The sequence below is a fragment of the Drosophila subobscura genome, chromosome O (assembly GCF_008121235.1).
Source record: "Drosophila subobscura isolate 14011-0131.10 chromosome O, UCBerk_Dsub_1.0, whole genome shotgun sequence".
NCBI lineage: Eukaryota > Metazoa > Arthropoda > Insecta > Diptera > Drosophilidae > Drosophila > Drosophila subobscura.
Window position 1 is genome coordinate 3,410,380 of NC_048533.1, and position 19,421 is coordinate 3,429,800.

General features: G+C 46.3%; 5 protein-coding genes across 5 annotated transcripts; 3 read left to right on the plus strand and 2 right to left on the minus strand.

Annotated features, from left to right (window-relative positions):
• The first annotated feature begins 16 nt into the window (after positions 1-16).
• On the plus strand, positions 17-3,102 carry LOC117898517 (small G protein signaling modulator 3 homolog). Its single transcript, XM_034807984.1, has 3 exons — positions 17-223; positions 334-856; positions 912-3,102. The coding sequence occupies exons 1-3, from the start codon at positions 158-160 to the stop codon at positions 2,735-2,737; spliced, it is 2,415 nt and encodes an 804-aa protein (XP_034663875.1). The 5' UTR covers positions 17-157; the 3' UTR covers positions 2,738-3,102.
• Positions 3,101-3,984, minus strand: LOC117898530 (DNA-directed RNA polymerase II subunit RPB7). Its single transcript, XM_034807999.1, has 4 exons — positions 3,888-3,984; positions 3,510-3,830; positions 3,312-3,449; positions 3,101-3,252 (listed from the first exon to the last, which is right to left on the minus strand). Exons 1-4 carry the CDS (start codon positions 3,897-3,899, stop codon positions 3,202-3,204), a joined length of 522 nt encoding a protein of 173 aa, XP_034663890.1. The 5' UTR covers positions 3,900-3,984; the 3' UTR covers positions 3,101-3,201.
• Positions 3,985-4,035: 51 nt separating this feature from the next.
• Positions 4,036-5,236, plus strand: LOC117898524 (surfeit locus protein 6 homolog). The gene is made up of 2 exons (XM_034807993.1): positions 4,036-4,275; positions 4,335-5,236. The coding sequence occupies exons 1-2, from the start codon at positions 4,101-4,103 to the stop codon at positions 5,138-5,140; spliced, it is 981 nt and encodes a 326-aa protein (XP_034663884.1). The 5' UTR covers positions 4,036-4,100; the 3' UTR covers positions 5,141-5,236.
• Positions 5,237-5,414: 178 nt separating this feature from the next.
• Positions 5,415-9,766, plus strand: LOC117898521 (ATP-dependent Clp protease ATP-binding subunit clpX-like, mitochondrial). The gene is made up of 7 exons (XM_034807987.1): positions 5,415-6,023; positions 7,189-8,567; positions 8,629-8,784; positions 8,843-9,064; positions 9,128-9,334; positions 9,560-9,643; positions 9,679-9,766. The coding sequence occupies exons 1-6, from the start codon at positions 5,966-5,968 to the stop codon at positions 9,593-9,595; spliced, it is 2,058 nt and encodes a 685-aa protein (XP_034663878.1). The 5' UTR covers positions 5,415-5,965; the 3' UTR covers positions 9,596-9,643; positions 9,679-9,766.
• Positions 9,767-10,432: 666 nt separating this feature from the next.
• Positions 10,433-17,892, minus strand: LOC117898516 (serine/threonine-protein phosphatase 2A regulatory subunit B'' subunit alpha). Its single transcript, XM_034807983.1, has 9 exons — positions 17,529-17,892; positions 15,209-16,760; positions 14,949-15,076; positions 12,039-12,130; positions 11,750-11,983; positions 11,413-11,683; positions 10,900-11,349; positions 10,685-10,843; positions 10,433-10,614 (listed from the first exon to the last, which is right to left on the minus strand). Exons 2-9 carry the CDS (start codon positions 16,497-16,499, stop codon positions 10,549-10,551), a joined length of 2,691 nt encoding a protein of 896 aa, XP_034663874.1. The 5' UTR covers positions 16,500-16,760; positions 17,529-17,892; the 3' UTR covers positions 10,433-10,548.
• Between the last annotated feature and the right edge of the window lie 1,529 nt (positions 17,893-19,421).

The window sequence follows — 19,421 nt, forward strand, 5'->3', positions numbered from 1 at the left end:
GCCTATCGAACAGCTGTGAACAGAAAATCACTGACACCTAAACAATGCAAAGTGAAAATTTTTGTTAGCTTCCAAAAAAAGCAAAGGGAAACATCTTATTTACTGAATGCCCAAATATCATAATTCAAAGGCAGGCTAGAACGTGTTGAGCAGCAGAATGGATATGGCCAGGAGCATATTCGGCAGGGACCACGATGGTTACGTGGGCCGTGCAGAACATACGGTAAGTACGGGCAGAGCGCAGATAATTAACCAGAAAAGATTGCTTATCAAAGCTAATTGATATTTTATCGTCTTCACGCACCAACTGGCAACTGGCAACTGCCAACACAGCGCAAACTGCAAAACTTGGGCTCGGAAGACGATCTGGGCGAGCTGCCGCCAATGATGGAAGAACTGAGCGTGGCCGATGGCGTTAGACCGAACCCGGGGGGGCCATTCTCCGCTCTGACGGCCTCCATGTGGCCGCAGGAGATCCTTGCAAAGCTTGGCAGTGAGGCTGAGCTGGGCTCGGGGCCCAACGACCAGCCCGAGTATCGTTTCGATGAGTTTGGGTTTCGCGTGGAGGAGGAGGACGGACCCGAGCAGAGCTCAAATAAACTGCTAGGCATACCGTTTGTGGAGGATGCGCAGCAGCGACTGCAGTGGATAGCCCATCTGGAGTTCTCGCACAACAAGGAGGCCACGGAGCTCACCTGGGAGCATGTGGATGTGATGCTGCCGCGCACCGAGAAGCTGCGCAACATGGTGCGACAGGGAATTCCACACACACTGCGCGCTCAGATGTGGATGCGACTCTCGGGTGCATTGGCCAAGAAGCAGAAGAGCGAGACGAGCTACCAGGACATTGTCAAGGGTAGGACTAAGCGCCACAGATGGAGAATCTCTTCTGACATACGTTCCTCTTTTAGCTTCCAGCAACGACCAACTGATGACATCGAAGCAGATCGAAAAGGATCTGCTGCGCATCCTGCCCACAAACGCGTGCTTCAGCAATCCCAATGGCACGGGCATTCCTCGCCTGCGTCGCATCCTGCGTGGCATTGCGTGGCTCTTCCCAGACATTGGCTACTGCCAGGGCACGGGCGTCATTGTCGCGTGCCTGCTGCTGTTCATGGAGGAGGAGAATGCCTTCTGGATGATGGCCACCATTGTGGAGGATCTGCTGCCCGCCTCGTACTACAGCTCCACGCTGCTGGGCATCCAAGCGGACCAGCGCGTCATGCAGACGCTCATCGCCAATTACCTGACCAACGTGGACGAGTCGCTCAAGAAGCACGACATTGAGTTGTCGCTGATTACGCTCCACTGGTTCCTCACGGTCTTCGCCAATGTCGTGCACATGAAGATTCTCGTGCGGATATGGGACTGGTTCTTCTACGAGGGATCCATTGTGCTCTTCCAGCTCACCCTGGGCATGCTCAAGGTCAAGGAGCAGGAGCTAAAGCACCTGGAGAACTCTGCCCAGATCTTCAATTCCCTTTCGGACATTCCGGGCGAGGTCACCGATGTGGAAGTGCTCTTCAGCCAGGCCCTGGAGGTGGGCGGCTCCCTCAGTCAGACGGTGATTGACACGCATCGGCGGCGCCACTTGGCCTACCTCATGGCCGATCAGGGGCATCAAATAGGCAATCCCGAGGCCACATCGAATCTGCCCAAGCAGCAGCTAGCCAGGAGGCAGGTGCGAAAAAGCAAATCCATACTGGAGGCATTCCTCTTCCGCGGCGACGGCTCGGAGGCCGACCAGCTGAAGAACAAGAACATCCGCCAAACGGAGATCCTGGTGGATCTGCGCGAGGCCATACTGAAGGTGGGGCGGCACTTCATCACGATTGAGCCCAAGCTGGCGGGGCACATCCAGCTGACGGCGAACTACAGCAGCGAATCGCATGCCAAGGACCACGAGAATTTCATCAATGTGGCGCGAACGCGCAAGCGGCGCGCCAAGGCGCTGCACGACTTTGAGCGGCACGACGACGACGAGCTGGGCTTCAGACGCAACGACATCATTACCATCATCAGCCAGAAGGATGAGCACTGCTGGGTGGGCGAGCTGAACGGACTGCGGGGCTGGTTTCCCGCCAAGTTCGTGGAGCTGCTGGACGAGCGCAGCAAGCTGTACACCTCCGCCGGCGATGATGCCATCTCCGAGACGGTGACGGATCTGGTACGCGGCACACTGGCGCCGGCCATCAAGGCCTTTCTGGAGCACGGCATGAAGCGGCCATCGTTCCTCGGCGGACCCATCCACCCCTGGCTGTACATCGAGGAGGCGGCCACGCGTGAAGTGGAAAAGGACTTTGAGAGCGTCTACAGCCGCCTGGTGCTGTGCAAAACGTATCGTCTGGACGAGGATGGCAAGGTGTTGACGCCCGAGGAGCTGCTCTACCGCTGCGTGCAGGCCATCAATCAGACGCACGACGATGCCCACGCACAGATGGATGTCAAGCTGCGCTCCCTCATCTGCCTGGGCCTCAACGAGCAGGTGCTACATCTCTGGCTGGAGGTGCTCTGCGCCTGCCAGGAGGTGGTGCAGAAATGGTACCACACCTGGAGCTTCATCGACTCCCCCGGCTGGGTGCAGATCAAGTGCGAGCTGCGGATACTCTCGCAGTTTGCCTTCAATCTGAATCCAGACTGGGAGCTGCCGCCGAAACGTGGCAAGGAGTCGCAGCCGCTGAAGGACGGTGTGCGCGACATGCTCGTCAAGCATCATCTCTTCTCGTGGGACCTGTGAGGCCTAACCCTAAACATTCCACAAATCAATCTGAACAAAAACAATATCTCAATCGCCGCGTAATCTTCTACTGCTTTATGATTTTTCTCCACATGTGCAATCACAGTCTAGGGACCCTCTAGATTTCGGCTTTTATATATGTACTTAAGTGCTTTACCTTACCACCTATCGTATATATATCTCTTTAGCTACTATAATTGTAACTACTTATGCACTATGTATAGCTCTTGTTCGTTTTTCCATCCATCCACATTGGTAGCTACACTTCGCACACACACACACAACAAACTAAAAGGAAATTACAAATGTAAACGTACCTCTTTCAATCGAAATCAAATCTTATAAAGTACATATTTATTACTATATATACACATAGATATTTAGCTGTCTAAATGCATTTCATTAAAGTTTAATATATATATATATAATTAAATTGTACATCAACAAAAGGGATGACTTCCTGCCTAGTTGCAAACGAGACCCAAATAATCATCCATCAGAGTGCCAATGGCAAACTAGGGGAAAAAGTAGCAATCAAAATCAGGCATTAAAATGTCTAAAGGATGCAACTTACTATGCCTGTGGCATCCACACGTGTGCCCACAATCTTGAGACGTATTTTGTCCTCTCCCGAGATGACCACATCCTCGTCTTTGCTCTTGTAGCAGGGCGGATTTCCATTCGGACAGAATTGCATATCAGCGGGAATAGACTGGATGGAATGAACATGAAATATAACATCATTTCAAAGGCTAAGTATCTGTCCACTCACATGATGCGATATAAAACAAGACAGTGGTCCTATTTCGGCAAACATCCCGACTTTGTTGATCTGCTTTACCACTGCATCCAGCACTTCTCCCTTGAAGGGACGAAACACAATGGCCTTGTACTTGACGGGGTACACCACAAAGCCCTGTCCGGGCTGGATGACACCAGATCCGATCTGATCTATGGTCGTGACAGCAATCACAAAACCATATTTGCCCGTGCAGGTTCCCTCCACTTCCGAGTACAATTTCTGCTTCACCGTCTCCAGCAGCTGCGGTCCAAAGTAGCGAGGATGCAGTAGAATCTCATGCTCCAGTGATATCTGAGGGAAGTAGCGGTTAGTCAGTTAATGTAAAAGCCTAACAACAAAACAACTCACATGATAAAACATTTTTTTAATAATTACAAAAAAATAGCAAAAATACACAACGCCGGACGCTTAACAATCTGTCATCGTTATCCAATACTGACGGAAAAATGCAATCACTTTACAGCACTGCTGGAAGGTAGTTTCGATATATATCGATAAGCATGTATCTGCACGTGTTAAAATAGTTGTATTTTTTATCAACGTAAAATTTAATTAAACAAGATGCGGCCCACCACGGAAATATTACAAGAAATGAGGGAAAAGTATTTCCCAGAGTCCGTCAAGCCAAGTAGTACATCGAAAAAGAAGGAAACACTGCTGACGGAGTACACAGAGTATCGTGACCGCCTGCTCGATCTGCTGACAACCGCTGGCGTGCCGTACTCCAAGGAGGAAGGTTCGTACGAACTGCTAATCCAAATGAAATTTAATTATATATAATATATGCTCTTCCAGACGATGACACCTACGAGGACTACTTGCTGTCGGACACCGAAGAAGAGCCTAAGAAAAAGAGCAAAAAACAAAAAGCAAATGGTGAACGTGGTGCGGATGAGGATCTGGAGGAGCGACTGGCATCCATGAAGAACAAACTGCGCCAGAAGAAGGGCCCCACCACAGAGCGCCAGCAGAAGCGGCGCGAGGCCAAGAAGATGAAGCGCAGCAAGGGTGTCCAGAAGCTGATGCTCTCCTCGGCCAAGAATCTGAAGAACGAGAACGTCAAGCAGAAAAAGTTGACCAATGGTGCGATAAAGCACGAGGAGGAAAATGGTGATTCCAAGGCACTCATCAAAGCCGTGAAACAGCAACCGGTGTACAATCAAGAGGGCAAAATTGTCTACTCCAAAGTGGACTTTGCCGCCACACCCGGCGGAAAGCAGAAGAAGTCGCATCAAAATCCCAAGGAAATCCTCAAGAAACTGAAGGACACCAAGAAACAGATCAACGAGCTGAAGGAGCAAGGCGAAACGGAGAAGGCGGCAGAGATGCAGACGGATATTGCGTGGAAGAAGGCGTTCGACAAGGTTGCCGGCAAGAAGGTGAAGGATGATCCCAAGCTCCTGCTGAAGTCCATCAAGAAGCGCAAGGTGGAGAAGAAGAAGGCCAAGACAAAGTGGTCGGAGCGCAAGCAGAAGGTGGACTACGACAAGGAGAAGCGACAGAAGAAGCGGCAAGATAATCTGGAGAAGCGCAGCAAGGACAAGAAGAAAACGAAGCTGAAGAAGGCCAGCAAGAAGGGTCGCATCATACCTGGCTACTAATAGATATAGACACTATACCAATTCTAGACTAAGTTTTTATGGGCCCATTGAAAATCTACTCAAATGGAAATAGAAATGTCTTACAAAACTGACAAATTTCAGTTTGTTTTATGGTTTCCCAAATTCACATACGTCTTGGCCTCACAACAGTCCAAATTTCTTGTTATTTCCATTTTCCGAAATTGTTGTACTTGGCCCACGGTGCGTTGTGACAAGAAGAGGAAGAGAGAAACCAGCTGTTCGCGAGTATCGATTGAGCTATCGATTGCACTACAAAGACAGTTCAGTGGGAAGATTTTTCTTGTTACAGCCCGCTGGCAATATTTGTGTTTAATCCATACTCTAGTTAGAGGTTTTAAGCAAAAACAAGTGCAATAATCAAAGCTGTTTTGGCGCCGCAAAGTAGCAGCCGTCAGCCACCTACACACAGACAGCTACCGAAAGGTGGAAAAGCAATCAGAGACAGCAGAAGTAATCGACATACACGCACACAGCGAAACACATTACGTGCCGAGCGCAATCTCTTTCCTTCCCCCCATTTTCCACCAAAAAAAAAAATAGCAGTGGCAGGCGAAAAAATCAACACAATTGCGTCGTAAACCAAGCGGACTGCAAAGCGTTTTCAAGTTTGTGCAAAATAACCAACAGCCTCGGCTGAAGTCTAGAAGAAACGTCTAAAGGAACAGTCTCGAAACAAGAATTCCACAGATCAGCAGCTTCAACAGGGGACAGAGGAGCAGAAGCAGCGCTCAGCTGAGACTTCCGCAGGCAGTGGATAAGCAGGGGAGAGAAGAGTGAAGTGAAGTGAAGCGGGCAGTAGCCATTATGAGCATGGTGCGGCGGATAATCTTGTTGGGCCCTAAATACAGCGTCTGGGCAAAGGGTAAGTGTCTTCTCCCCACTTGGCTACTGGGCTACTATTGCTGCGAAAATCATGGCATCGCATACGTAACTGCGTCATTTCCTGCTGGTGCAGCTGCTTTCGTATGAATCCAATTCCGATTGCTGTTTACCTATCTGTCTTATCAGAATTCCCTAGCCAGGCCCCCCACGTACGGCGCCACGAGATGCGCCTCTGGGCCACTCTACGTGAAGGTCGTCTTCTTTTGGTATCAAAAAAGCTGCTCTCGCGGTCAACATCCCGCACAGAGGCGTCGCTTCCAAGGGGATCGCATTGGATCGGATGTATCAGGCTATCGATAGTCGTTCGATCGTTTTGATTTTACATACATACATAAATCAAACATGCGCGAATTCCAACTGAGGTTTGCCTCGTACCTTTTCCCAATTAGGAGCTATATGAGCTCTTGTAAATGCACTTCATAAGAAGGGGTATGATTGCAAGAAAAGGTTAAGCATCTATCGATTTCAGATATCAACAATCGATCTGCAAAAGAGTATCAAATGCTGCGCCTTCAGCAGCTTCCTTTCTCGCTGTTTTGTTGGTCTTTGGACTGAACTTGAATTGTCTAAAAAAGTAGCTTGAATATTACCTGTGGATATCTATGCTCTGCTCGGCGTCTGACGCAATGATTTTTTATTATTACATGGCCTGGTGGTCGTCGGCATAAGTTTTTTGATATATTTAATAGCCAGGCCAGGCCCGGCAGTCTGCTATTACATTTGTGGGCCTACGGGTTATGTAGATAGGGAAAGCGATCGGATGCGGAAGTTAATGGCGGGAAATCCTACACTGAGCGAAAGTGCTCCATTATCCACTCTTGGGCATCACAGCTACCTGTAAAAAGAAGATCCAATGATGATCCATGATGCGACAATAAGCTGAGAGTGTGAAAAAGATAGTTTCGCCGGTCATCTATCATCTCTGATATCGGAAGATGCTAATTGGCCTTGGCCTTTATTTGTTTTGCATTCTGCGGTTGAAATCTCTCTCTCTATCTCCCTCTCTGCGTTGTTATCTGTCTTTTATATGGATTCCCATGCTATTAACCTTTGAAGAGTACAGGGTCAATGATTCCATTCTTTTATTGAATGTCTTTTTGAATGCCAACATCCCACTGATTCCGTCTTTGTGTGGTTCTTTTTAGGTGGCGGAGTTCCTACCACACAGCACACAGCCAAATGTGTGATACTGAGCCGGCAGAATGCAGCAGCAGCAGAAGGTGGAGGACCAGGAGTGTGTGGCGGGAGACGCTTCCACTTGGCCACACGCCAATGCGCTGCCAACAGGCAGATTGTACTGGAGCCCGTCATGAATATACCCGCGTACATTGACATCACCAATGGAACGACGCAGCCGCCAGAGGATACAAGCGACAGCGGGAGTGGCGGCGGCAGCAGCGCCAGCAGTGGCGGCACCTCAAAGATCCCTGGAGCTGGCTCGAGTGCTGGTGGCGCGAGCACAACGAGCGGTGGGGATCCGCCCGGCGGTGGCGACAAGTTTCTCTCGTGCCCGAAGTGCGGCAGTGCCTGCACGCAGGTGGAGACGTTCGTCAGCTCGACGCGATTCGTCAAGTGCGCCAAGTGCAACTACTTCTTTGTGGTGCTCTCCGAAGTGGAGACCAAGCAGCGGGTCAAGGACGAGCCGAAGAACCAGCGCAAGCCGCCTCCGCCGCCCCAGAAGATCATGGAGTACCTCGACAAGCATGTGGTGGGCCAGGACTTTGCCAAGAAAGTGCTCGCCGTGGCGGTCTACAATCACTACAAGCGCATCCACCACAATCTGCCACAGCTGCAGCAGCAGCAGGGCGGCGGCCATGGCGGACAGGGAGGCAGCGGGCTGGACGGCATTCCGCGTCCCGATCTCCTGCACATCACAGGCATTGGTCACACCCTGAACAGCACGCCGGGCAACGAGCTGCCCCCCAAACCCGCACAGATGGGCATGGGCGGAGGCATGGGTGGTGGTCTGGGCAGCAGCCTGGGCAATCATTCGGGACGCGGCGGCGGCGACAATCGCGCCGGCTCCGATATACTGGACAACAAGTCCACCGACGTGAAGCTGGAGAAGAGCAACATCATCATGCTGGGTCCCACGGGATCGGGCAAGACGCTGATTGCCCAAACGATTGCCCGCTGCCTGGACGTTCCCTTCGCCATCTGCGACTGCACGACCCTCACCCAAGCGGGTTACGTCGGCGAGGACATTGAGAGCGTCATCTCCAAGCTGCTGCAGGATGCCAACTACAATGTGGATCGTGCCCAGACAGGCATTGTGTTCCTCGACGAAGTGGACAAGATTGGCGCCGTCCCTGGCATCCATCAGCTGCGCGACGTTGGCGGCGAAGGTGTCCAGCAGGGCATGCTCAAGATGCTCGAGGGCACGGTCGTCAATGTGCCTGAGCGAAACTCCCCGCGAAAGCTGCGCGGCGAAACGGTGCAGGTGGACACCACGAATATCCTCTTTGTGGCCTCGGGCGCCTACACAGGATTGGATCGGCTCATTGGCAGACGCCTCAACGAGAAGGTAAGAGATCTCTATTGCAGAAGTCAATTTTATGATTAATCTGAGTTTGTTTTACCTTTAGTATTTGGGCTTTGGCATGCCTTCTTCGTCCAGCGGCTCTGGCAACCGTCGGGCCGTGCAATCGGTGGCCGCACCCATGGACAATGATCAGGAGGAGCGTGACAAATGCCTCACCAAAGTGCAGGCCCGTGATCTCGTTGAATTTGGCATGATTCCCGTGAGTGCATGATCCATTTTGGCATTGATTTATTCTATTAATGCCTTGGGTGTTATAGGAATTCGTTGGACGCTTTCCGGTTATTGTGCCCTTCCACAGTTTGAATGTCAGCATGTTGGTGCGCATTCTCACCGAGCCAAGGAATGCCCTGGTGCCTCAATACAAGGCGCTGCTGGGTCTGGATGAGGTCGATCTAACATTTGACGAGGATGCAGTGGAATCAATAGCCAAGCTGGCAATGGAAAGGCATACAGGTGCCAGAGGATTGCGCTCCATAATGGTACGAAAAGTCACGCATATTATTTTTAGTTTGTGTAAGCCTAAAGGATGTTTTTTGTTGTAGGAACAACTCTTGCTGGATCCCATGTTCATAGTGCCAGGCTCTGATATTCGTGGCGTGCACATCACCGGCGAATATGTGAGAGGACAGAGCACACCCGTCTACAGTCGCGACACGGATGCGACGGCGAACAGCAGCAGTGGTGCTGGGTCCTCTTCGGACTCCGAGAACACCAACGATAATGATAAGAACTTTGAGGATAGTGAAAAAGTACGCGTAAAACAGTAGAAACCTCACCACACAACAGAAACAGAATACAGAAACAGAGCTAGCGCCACAAAACGAATAATACGTTGAGTCTTCTATATTTAATCTGCCCGTATTCTATATATATTTGCTGCTTATTCTACAGTCCAAACTACTTGCTTGCTTCGAACACAGAACCCAATGTTTAAACTCCCCTTTCTATATATTTTAATACGTATATTTTTTTAGTCGTTTGTGAATGATACATTGGCTGGCACGTCGTAGCTCTTCCCCTATCTCTTCCTGTACAAAAAATCCCCCGAAAAACGGCGCCTAATATATACATTATAATAATATATAATCCCATATGCATCTGTGATTCATGAAACGACAAGCAGCAACTGTGAGCGGAGGAATATATAGATTAAAAGAACACCTAAAAAGCAGGAATAACGAGTAATAAAAAAACCCTATAAACCCCCTTTTAAATAATATTTAATTGTAATGTGTACCTCTCTGTAATCTGAATCGTGGTCGATCCTGTTTGGCGCTGAGATCCTCTCTCTATGATTATCTGATTATACCAATTATATCTATATATACACGATGTATTTAGGCAAATTTTTGCATAGTCTAAAAGCGAGTTTCATCATGAGTTCTCTGTTGGCGTTTTCAAATGATGACAAACGAGAAGTAAATTCTATTTTTAACTACATTTAAGTTAAACTTTGAAAACAAACAAAAAATCAAAAACAACAAAAACAGAAATTTAATAATAAAAAAAAAACAATGAAAAAAAACAATAGAATTTTGTTTTGATTTGGTGATTGGAAGAAGAAGAGCAATGGAAGATGATGAATGAAGTCAACGAAATCCAACAAAGAGAACGAGAGTGCAAGCTGTTCGTCGTCATCTCCTTAAAGCAGCATATTTTCTATAAAAAAATTGCAGTATTTTACAAACAATTCATGGTAGTTGATTTTCAATTAATTTATTTTATTCGTCATTAAAATTCAACTAAAATCTTTAGAAACTCATAAATAAATAATTCGAATTTATTGCACATATGGGACTAAAACTATTTCCTTTTCTTTTTTTTTCTTTCGTTCTTTTGTTTCTTTGTTTTGTTTCTTTGTTTCTTTCATTTTCAGTTTTTCATTTTACGTAGTGTATAAATTTGTATAAAAATTTGTATGTTAATAAATATGTGTGGTTTATCTTTAAGCGATCCCTCAATCTTAATCGTTCTCCTCGGATATGAGAAGTTCGTATTCCTGTGCCGCAAATCGATCCCAATCGGAGGTCTATTAAAGATATAAGATTTTGATATAGAGAGTGCACACCGGGTGCCACTGCGGCATGACAAACACTTACATATTCATCACGCTGCGAGGCAAATGGATCTCTTTGTTCATGATCCAAATACTTCTCCAGATTGAAGAAGGTATCGAAAAAGACGTGCGTCATTTTGCAGCGTTTCAGATCGCCCAACGTAATGCAGTCCCGATTCGCAGGCTTAATCATATCTAGCATCTGGAAAAAATACAAAATCTAAGACTCCACGACAGATAGAAAAGAATACTCCTTACCTGACACAGACAATCCTCAAATGGCAGACACTCGATGCCAATGCCCTCCATGCGCTGCTGTTGCTCTTCGTAGAAATACTCGAGCTCGTACATGGATAATGCTCCATCGCCATCGATGTCCATGCAGCGGAACCAATACTCAATGGCTGTCGGTGTGCGTTTGTCCTCCTCAGAGAGTATGAACCAAACAAAGTCTGTGTAGGACATTTTGGCCTCGTCCTCGGGTGCCTTTTTGCTGTCCGTGCGCGTAACACAGCCGGAGAAGATGCGCTCCACAATCCGCGAGGACAACGCATGATCGCTGTGCTTGGCCAGATCCTCTTGATTGATGAGCAGATCGTGATCCTTGTCCAGTTCCCAGAACTTGCAGTAGATCACATAAAAGTGCTCATAGCTAAAGAAGGCCATAATCTGATTGATGTCCTCCTCCTCCTCTAGAAGACTAATCATCTGTGGCGATTAAAGAGAGATCTTTAAGTAAGGATTTATTGGGCAATCTGAGGGTATAAGTACCTCTAAAAGATCAGATCTCTTGAGTTCTGCAATTGTGATCCTGCCGCTCCAACTGCGATTCACCGAATAGAAAATGCGCGCGATGACCGTGTGCACGTATCTGGAATGAAACTCGGTGGCCTCCTTGAGGAAGGCCAAACCGGGATGTGTGTCGACCACATCCTGCACCATCGGCACCAAATCCTCTGGCACAATGTAAGAGCGAAATCGCTGGCCACGCGACAAGATGTACACGAAACGAGACGCAGCCTCATGGCAATAGATATTCATTCTGCAAGTGACAGATACATAAATCAATCAGTAAATGATCCTTCGGGGGCAGTATCAATGTGCTTACTGTTTCCAGAACTCCACAAATCTCTGACGCTCGACAAGACCCGAATTCGATGTCTGGCAAAAGACCATTACGGGCATGCGCCAGTAGTAGGGCATGCCGCACAGCTTCAGGATCCTTGGCAGATCGTCTTTGGTCACCTGATTGTTGGGAAAGCTATCGAAGCCGGAGAGTATGCCTCGGACCACACGCTCCATGGCAATATTTGGCTGTGGTTTGCCATGTGGAAAGTAAAATCTATAAAAAAAATATTTTAGTATTCATATTTAAGGACTCTTAGAGGACTCTTCACCTTGGTATATAAACACTCTTGGTTGAGCGTATTTCCTTTTGCAGCAAATTTGTCTCCTGTGGCGGTGGCGGCGGTGTGGCATGCAGCTTGACCTGCGAGTTCCGTATAAATAATAAATTTTAACCATATTAATCTTTCCATCACTCTTGAATTGTTTACTCAAAGTCTTTGCTGCCTGCCCCGCCGCCACTCAATAAAATTACGAATTTATTTATTTTCGTTTGGTTTCGTTTCTTTTGTTTATATTTCGCAGAATTTTTTTGCAGACAGGCCACGCCCCAAATTTTTCGACGTATTTTGCGCCCTTTACCTTTTAATTTATTATGAAATGTTTGCCATTCAAATAAACATAAACAAAATTGCTGTCTAATGTGTGCGGTTGAGTGGGGCAGAGTAGCAGAATCAGATGAAAGCAGAAAAGATTGTGGATACCCTTTTAAAATATCTCATACATTTCTCTTTCACCTTCTCAAACCTCAATTCAATTCTATAGCACCCTCCTTTTCTTAGGGTACAACTACTGTACGTCTTTTGGGGCAAGTACTCGTGAAATTAAAGCATGTATGAGCATTCCCCTTCCCTCCGATCCGTTGGTGTGGTTTTTATGTGCCAAATCTGCTAATTAGCTACGGAATTTTGGGGCGGAAGGTAGGAAGATTTTGTGCCATAAATTTTTGAAACAGCAGAAAATGTGGGTAGAAGGGGGCGGATTCCTGATGGATTGCATGGATCATTATTTGGGGATTCATAAATGAATATATTATATGTTCTAAATTGTTTTAAAATTAGGTTAATCTATCTATAGAAATTATTAAGTGACTTTTACGTTGACTCTTTGAGTCATTAATTGAAACTATTAGCCTTAGAAGTACATTTTTCATCTTTCTTTCTGAGAAAGTCTTTTCTAAGATCAGAAAGGAATCGCATAATTGACTGGAAACTCGTTCACTTCATTAATCTTCAAAGAGCAATAAAAAACTGGAAATTTTTTTTCTTGAGCCATCTCTAGGGCTATTAAACGGCAATTAAAATGCGGAAAACATGTTTTCCTACTTTGAGATTCAAGGCCCTTTCTCAGTGTGTCTGTATTATTTCTGCCTGTTTTTATTAACCTTAACCCGAATATATGTACAAGTAAATCCCTCCCTGTCTCTCGCTGTCTTAAGGGAACTTCTTCCCATCTTTATGGTTGCTGCTCAATGGCCATTCATGATTTTAAAACTGTCAACGAGGACATAAATATTAATCTTTGCGCCCATCTATACACAAAAAAAAGAAAACAATCTACGAAATACTCTCGAGGCATGTGCGCGCACAAGAGTCTATTACGTATACGCCCGGCTACACAATCGTTTATACTCGTAGTCAAATATTACGCATACGCATTGTTGCCCAATTTATAGGAATAGAGATATCTCTCACAGAGAATAAGAAAGAGAGAGTGAGAGAGAGAAAAGCAAAGCCAAAAACTAAATACAACATTTGTCTGCCTAAAAGTTAATTGCAAAAAATAGTGGGGGGAGATGGGTTTATATTTTTAGACAATTTATTTGCTTTGATCCAACAATTCAACGATCCAACGAATCGAACGTTCACGTTCGATGAAGTGAGGAATTTCACAGCAGCCAACAATCGTCGTTAGGCAAAAACAAAACAAAAGTTCAAGTGTTTCATGGAATCACCGTCGATCGCTGTTTGTATTCGGTTTTGTTTTATTTTTATTTTTGTAGGAATATTGTACACCCTAGTAATTAAATAATTAAACAATTCTACAACACACAACAAAAAAGCAGCAACAATCAACAGCAAAAACACAATTGCATTTCATTTGAGTATTGCTCACAGAAAAAAAACAAACGAAAATTGATAATGATCACATGCGGGTGATTCTACTCTCGGGAGTACTATTCGGAGATTCGACTTTGTTGTTTGTTTTTGGTTTTAGTTTATTTTTTCATCTGCTCGTGTGCACGATCGAGAGGCTATGGTTGATCGTAAATGCTTGATTTGATTTGTTTGTATACGTAAAATATGCATACTCGTACTTGTACTCGTACGTACGAGTAGCGCTCGCATCCCCACACTATTTGTTCGCAAGGGGCACTCGATTTGCGCTAGTCAGATGCAGGGCCCATCCCCAAAATCAGAAAGAACAGAGGAGGTAGAGGATCTAGAACTTGGGAAAGTTAAAGGGATAGCTGAATGGATATTAAGATTACAATTCCACTTTTCTATCTAAGTATTCGGCAGAAAATAACTCTTTTTGAACTCCAGTATGTAATAACAAAATACACGTATTGCTCTCGAGCCCACTGCTGTATTAAGCTAAGAACGATCTAACCTGGAGCTCTATAAGGACCGTAATCCCCTCTATAGTCTTCGCAAAAGTAGAACCCACTAAAAAATATGTCTAGCCTAAATCTGGCCTACGACAACACCTTTTCCATGTGAAACCCCCACATTTCTTCTTGACTTTCTTTCTATTTCTCTGAATTTAGTCACTGATTTGGCACATGCTTTCATCTCTCATTTGGCGGTGGCGGCGTCTCAGGGGGTAACCTTAAATCAATCAATGTTGCCGCTGCTGTTGCTGCTGCTTCTGCTTCTGCCACTGCCACTCGCATCGATAACAAGTGCAATTATCTGAGTGGCGATCGGAGAGGGACGAGGGGCCTGAGGCAGGCACTCATTTTGTTGCTATAGTTTTCGCTTTTTCACATTTTCCTCTGGCATTTTCAACTGTTAGATAACAATCGCAAGGCAAGGCATGGGCATTCAATTGGTGGCGGCGGGAGGGCAAAATCCAACAGCCGCAGCCTCATGAATATCGTTCAATTAGGGCCTCCCTCAGAGAGGCAGTGGGACTGCAAGGGCAGAGGGATGGAATAGGTGACTGCGGTGGAGACTCACCTTGAGTAGACTCTTGGGCGCAACGTCGGCCTGGGGGCGCTTGATGTTGAGGAATGCATGCCTCACGTCCGGACACTTTTCGAACATCAGAACACGCTCCGCCACCGATCCGCGTGTGAGGAGACCCGCTAGAAGAGATGACGTGTCATCATCATTTCTGGGATTTCTGGTACGGTAACGGGGACTACAGGTACTACGTGGACTACTACGGGTATGGGGTGCTCTGGATGGATTCTGGGTGCTACTATTTTCAATCGTACCATTTTTATTCTTTGTCGGATCCTGGCCATTGGTTAGGACTGCCCGTGCCCCGCTAGTGGGTTTCACTTTATTCAACGTTGGCATCGCTGTACTGACGGATGTTGCATCCATCTCTGTTGCTGCTGCTGCTGCTGCCTCTGGTGCGGATGTTGCCACAGAAGATGCGTTAGCCACAATGTTGCTTGAACTGTGGCTGTTATCAGTGGCTATGCTGCCTCTTGTGGATTTGCGTGTGGCAGTAGCTGCTGTGGGTTTTTCTTTGGTTGCCGGCTGCTGCTTCCCTTCGGCACTGTTCTCTTTGGTTTTGCTTGACTTCCGATTTGTGGCCACCACCGTCGTCTCGGCGCTCTTATCACTCACTGCCTCTGCCACTCTATGAGCCTGTTGTGGGGCATCTATAACATCGATGCCAACTGCTGTTGCCGTTGCCGTTGCTGTTACGGCACTCCCGCTCTTGGCTTTGTTCTGCTTTTTGGCGGGGGATTGTGGCTCTGAGGCTGCTGCCGCTGTTACCTTTACAGAGTTGGCAACTTTCCCGCTGCTGCCAGTCTGCCGCTTCTTCACAGAATTCGCTGCCGTCGCGTCCTTCTGCTGCTGGATTATTTCACTGATCTTCAGGAGATGCTGCGTCTGCTCCTGCGACAGATTATTCATATCCAAATGGACATTGATGTCATAATTGAGATTCACATCCGGCAGAGGTTTGCTGACGGCAGCCACTTTCTTGGGCGATTGCAGGGCCTGCTCGAAGGTGGAAGCGCCTCCGAAAGCAGCGGATTCGGTCGTTGACTTCTTTACCTTGCCATTTGTGGTGGGTCCGTCGGATTTCTTTGCAGTCTTTCCCCGTTGCTCCTTGTCCATGTTTACAAAGCTGGTGACCATTTTTTTGAGTCCCTCCGCGTCCGCTGTGGTTGCTCCTGCTACCTCTGCAAAATCCCCGGATGCGGCCGCATTTTTGTAGATCTCAAGGAGGTCCACCGGGTGCCTCCCGTGACTCTTCCACGTGTGGTATAAGGCATCCGCATGCTCGTTGATTTTCTTTGAAAGCTCCGCGATCTCTGCCTGGGAATCGCTTGCACTGGATGCGGCAGTCACTGATGATCCCATTGTGGATGCCTTTGGCGACTTGGGGCTGGCTCCAGCCGGCTTCCGGGTGGTGGTTGTCGTCTTTGTGGCACTCGTCACCGCCACCGAGCTGATCATGTTGCTGCCACCCGTACTTGCGCCCGTGCTGCTGCTCAGCTTTTTCGTTTTTGTGGTTGTTGTTGTGGTGGTGCTCGAGGCCTGCATTTTGTTGCTGTAGTTTTGATGTTTTCTTCGATAATTCTCTTGTTCTTTATGCTTTTCTTTGCCGAAAATTCACATTTTTCGATCACATTTTCTCTCCAATAGATTTATGAAATTTTTAATTCAATTTCCAGCTTTTTATTCAAGCGATTTCTCAGGGCGAGTCAGATTCACATGCGTTTCATTCACTTTTCACTTTTCACATTTCACATCGTCTACACTTCAGAGTTTTTCCACCGTAGGCTGCGTATGGTATGGCGAAATCTATTTATAAATGAAACATACCAAATTTTCCTATTTCGTTTATTTCAGAAGCCGAAAACCGAAAGAGAAACAGAACAGACAGGCACACACGCACACAATTTGAGCACATGGATAGGGATCGTGAGGAGAAGACGCATCACACGAAAGTATACACGGAGAACGGGACCAGGCACAGGCAGAGCATGGCATCCCCGCACAGTGGTTGTGGGAGAATGGAAAAAGAATACAAACTACCCTAAACAATTATCATGTCACTCAATTAATAAAGTTTTCACACCTTTTATGAACAAAAAACAAACCATTATCAAGTCAAGTTTAATCATTCTCTCATTTCAATTGGATTCGCTGATATTCGTGGGAAAACAATCAATTAATCAATTGAACTAATTGAATCAAGGTTCACTGCAACTCAAATACAAATCATTCCACTGTGCATGCGTATGAATTGTATGTATAAATGCCGTCCGCCCGCCTGTGCCGTTGTTTTTACGTGTGTTGGGCGGGATGGGATGGGAATGGAAGATGGGATGAACAAACGGGATGGGGATGAGACCGGGCTGCGCTGCATAATACGACCGCAGCAGAGTCTTGGTCGGCGGCGGCTGCTTTCTACTGCTTCCTCTTCAACTTTGTACTATTTATTCGAAAATAAATTTCGAACAAGTACCGTACGCACACTCATTCTCATTCCGCCTTCTAATGCATTTTACATATGACTGATGTTCTCTCTTACTGTGTGTGTGTGTGTGTGTGTATCACCATACATACATATATTTCAATATTTGTCTGGTTTTTATTAATGATTTAATTGCATTTTTGCCTCAGAGGCGCGCGTGCTGACGACAATGGAGATGGATTTCGTCATTAATTAATTAACCAAACCAAAGGTTAATAGAATTTTCGCGGTTTGACATTTCGTTTTCGTTTTGTCAAGCCAATATTTGCAATCATGACTGAACTAGAAAAACACACGCGGCGGAAAATGGATTTGTACTTTTTGGAAAAACGCTGGCAGGCTTCCGCTTTAAACGAGTGTCTAAATTTAACAGCGAAACTGATCGAATTTGAACAAAAAATTAACAAATGTAAATTTTATCCGAGAGCGAACTGCACGCGGACGCTGCCCGATGCTGCTTAGCGGTTCGGGTTTGTTACTGTAAATCCCTCAGCCGCTGAAAATAACATCAGCCATGGCGCAAGAGAGTGAGTGTGTAGTCCGAGGTGATCTCAGCTGTTCGCTTCCACTGCACTAAACTAATGACACTCTCTTCCGTAGCCAACAAGAACAAGCGCTCCCACACACGACCCCAACCAAGCCCCAACAACCAGCAGATCGTCGGGCGCAGAGAGCTAGTGAGAGAGCAGAGGCCGAAAACATTGGCGTTCTCTCTTTCTCGCCCATTTACCCCCACACGAATAGGCTGTCGCCGAGGGAGGGCAGCGGCAGAACACTTGCCGTCGTTTACCCACTCACGCTCACACACATATACACGTGCAAGCGCCAAGCCATTGTCGAACATAGAAAAATACAAAAATCAAATCATAGGTGTTTGTTAATTATACACTGTCCTACCGGGGACAGAGGGCTTAACTTCATGGATATTAAGTTTGGCAAAAACCACTAAAAAGTAATATTAGCCAACCCCGTTAAGCACACTTGCTTATATTCCCATATGGTAGAGTGTAGGCCAAAGAGTGAGAGAGAGTGCCATCACCCTATCTCGTCACTCGAACATCATTGACTTGAGTTCGATTTTAGAACAATTAACGGCCTGAGCACTGGAAGGGCATACAATAACGGCTTTTGGTGCACGTTTCTCCGCTTTTTTTCGTGTCTGCCTCATTGAACAGGAAAACAGCAGCAGCAACAAATAATAGCAGCACCAGCAAAAACAACAAATCGAAGCATTTATCTCGCTTATTTGCTAATGCTAAATTATCTCCAACTTCTGCTTCTTCTTCTCGTTCCATCTTCTTCTTCTTGTGCTGCTGCTGCCCCCGCAAATGTTTGCTGCAATTGTTGTTGCCTTTGTTGTACCTTTACCGTACCCCTCCTTTTTTTCCACGCTTTGTTTATGGTATTTTGTTGTTGTTTTTTGCAGGTGGGCGAGCGAATACGAATTTTGTGTTTGTTTGTTTAAAGAAACCCGAATAAATGTTGAATAAATTGAAATGCGATTCATGTTTTCGCATAGTTTCGAAAAGTTTTCCTTCTGGATACCCTACAATTTCAACAATTTGTTGATGGATTTTACACCTACATACATACATACATACATATGTACATACAATACATATACAATCAGACATCCGTGCAAACAGTAAACCGCAAAAACACAGCTCTGACGCGATGATAATGATATAATAATAATGATGACGCTGAGAATGACTGCGAAGATAATGATGATCTGAGCTCAGCTTCCGGTTTTGCGCATTTGGTATGTATTTAAATATATTTTTAGGTTATATTTGATCTCCGTCTAACTTTATTTATCACACGATTATGCCGTTTCATGGCTTATAAAATCTCTGGTTGGATGCTTTGCGGTGTGTAATTGACTTAAACCAAAAGATCGTCAAACCCTAACATGTGTCGACTGTCACATAAATTGTCACACACAAATTGACACTTACAGTGACGCTCATCGATTGATGGACAGC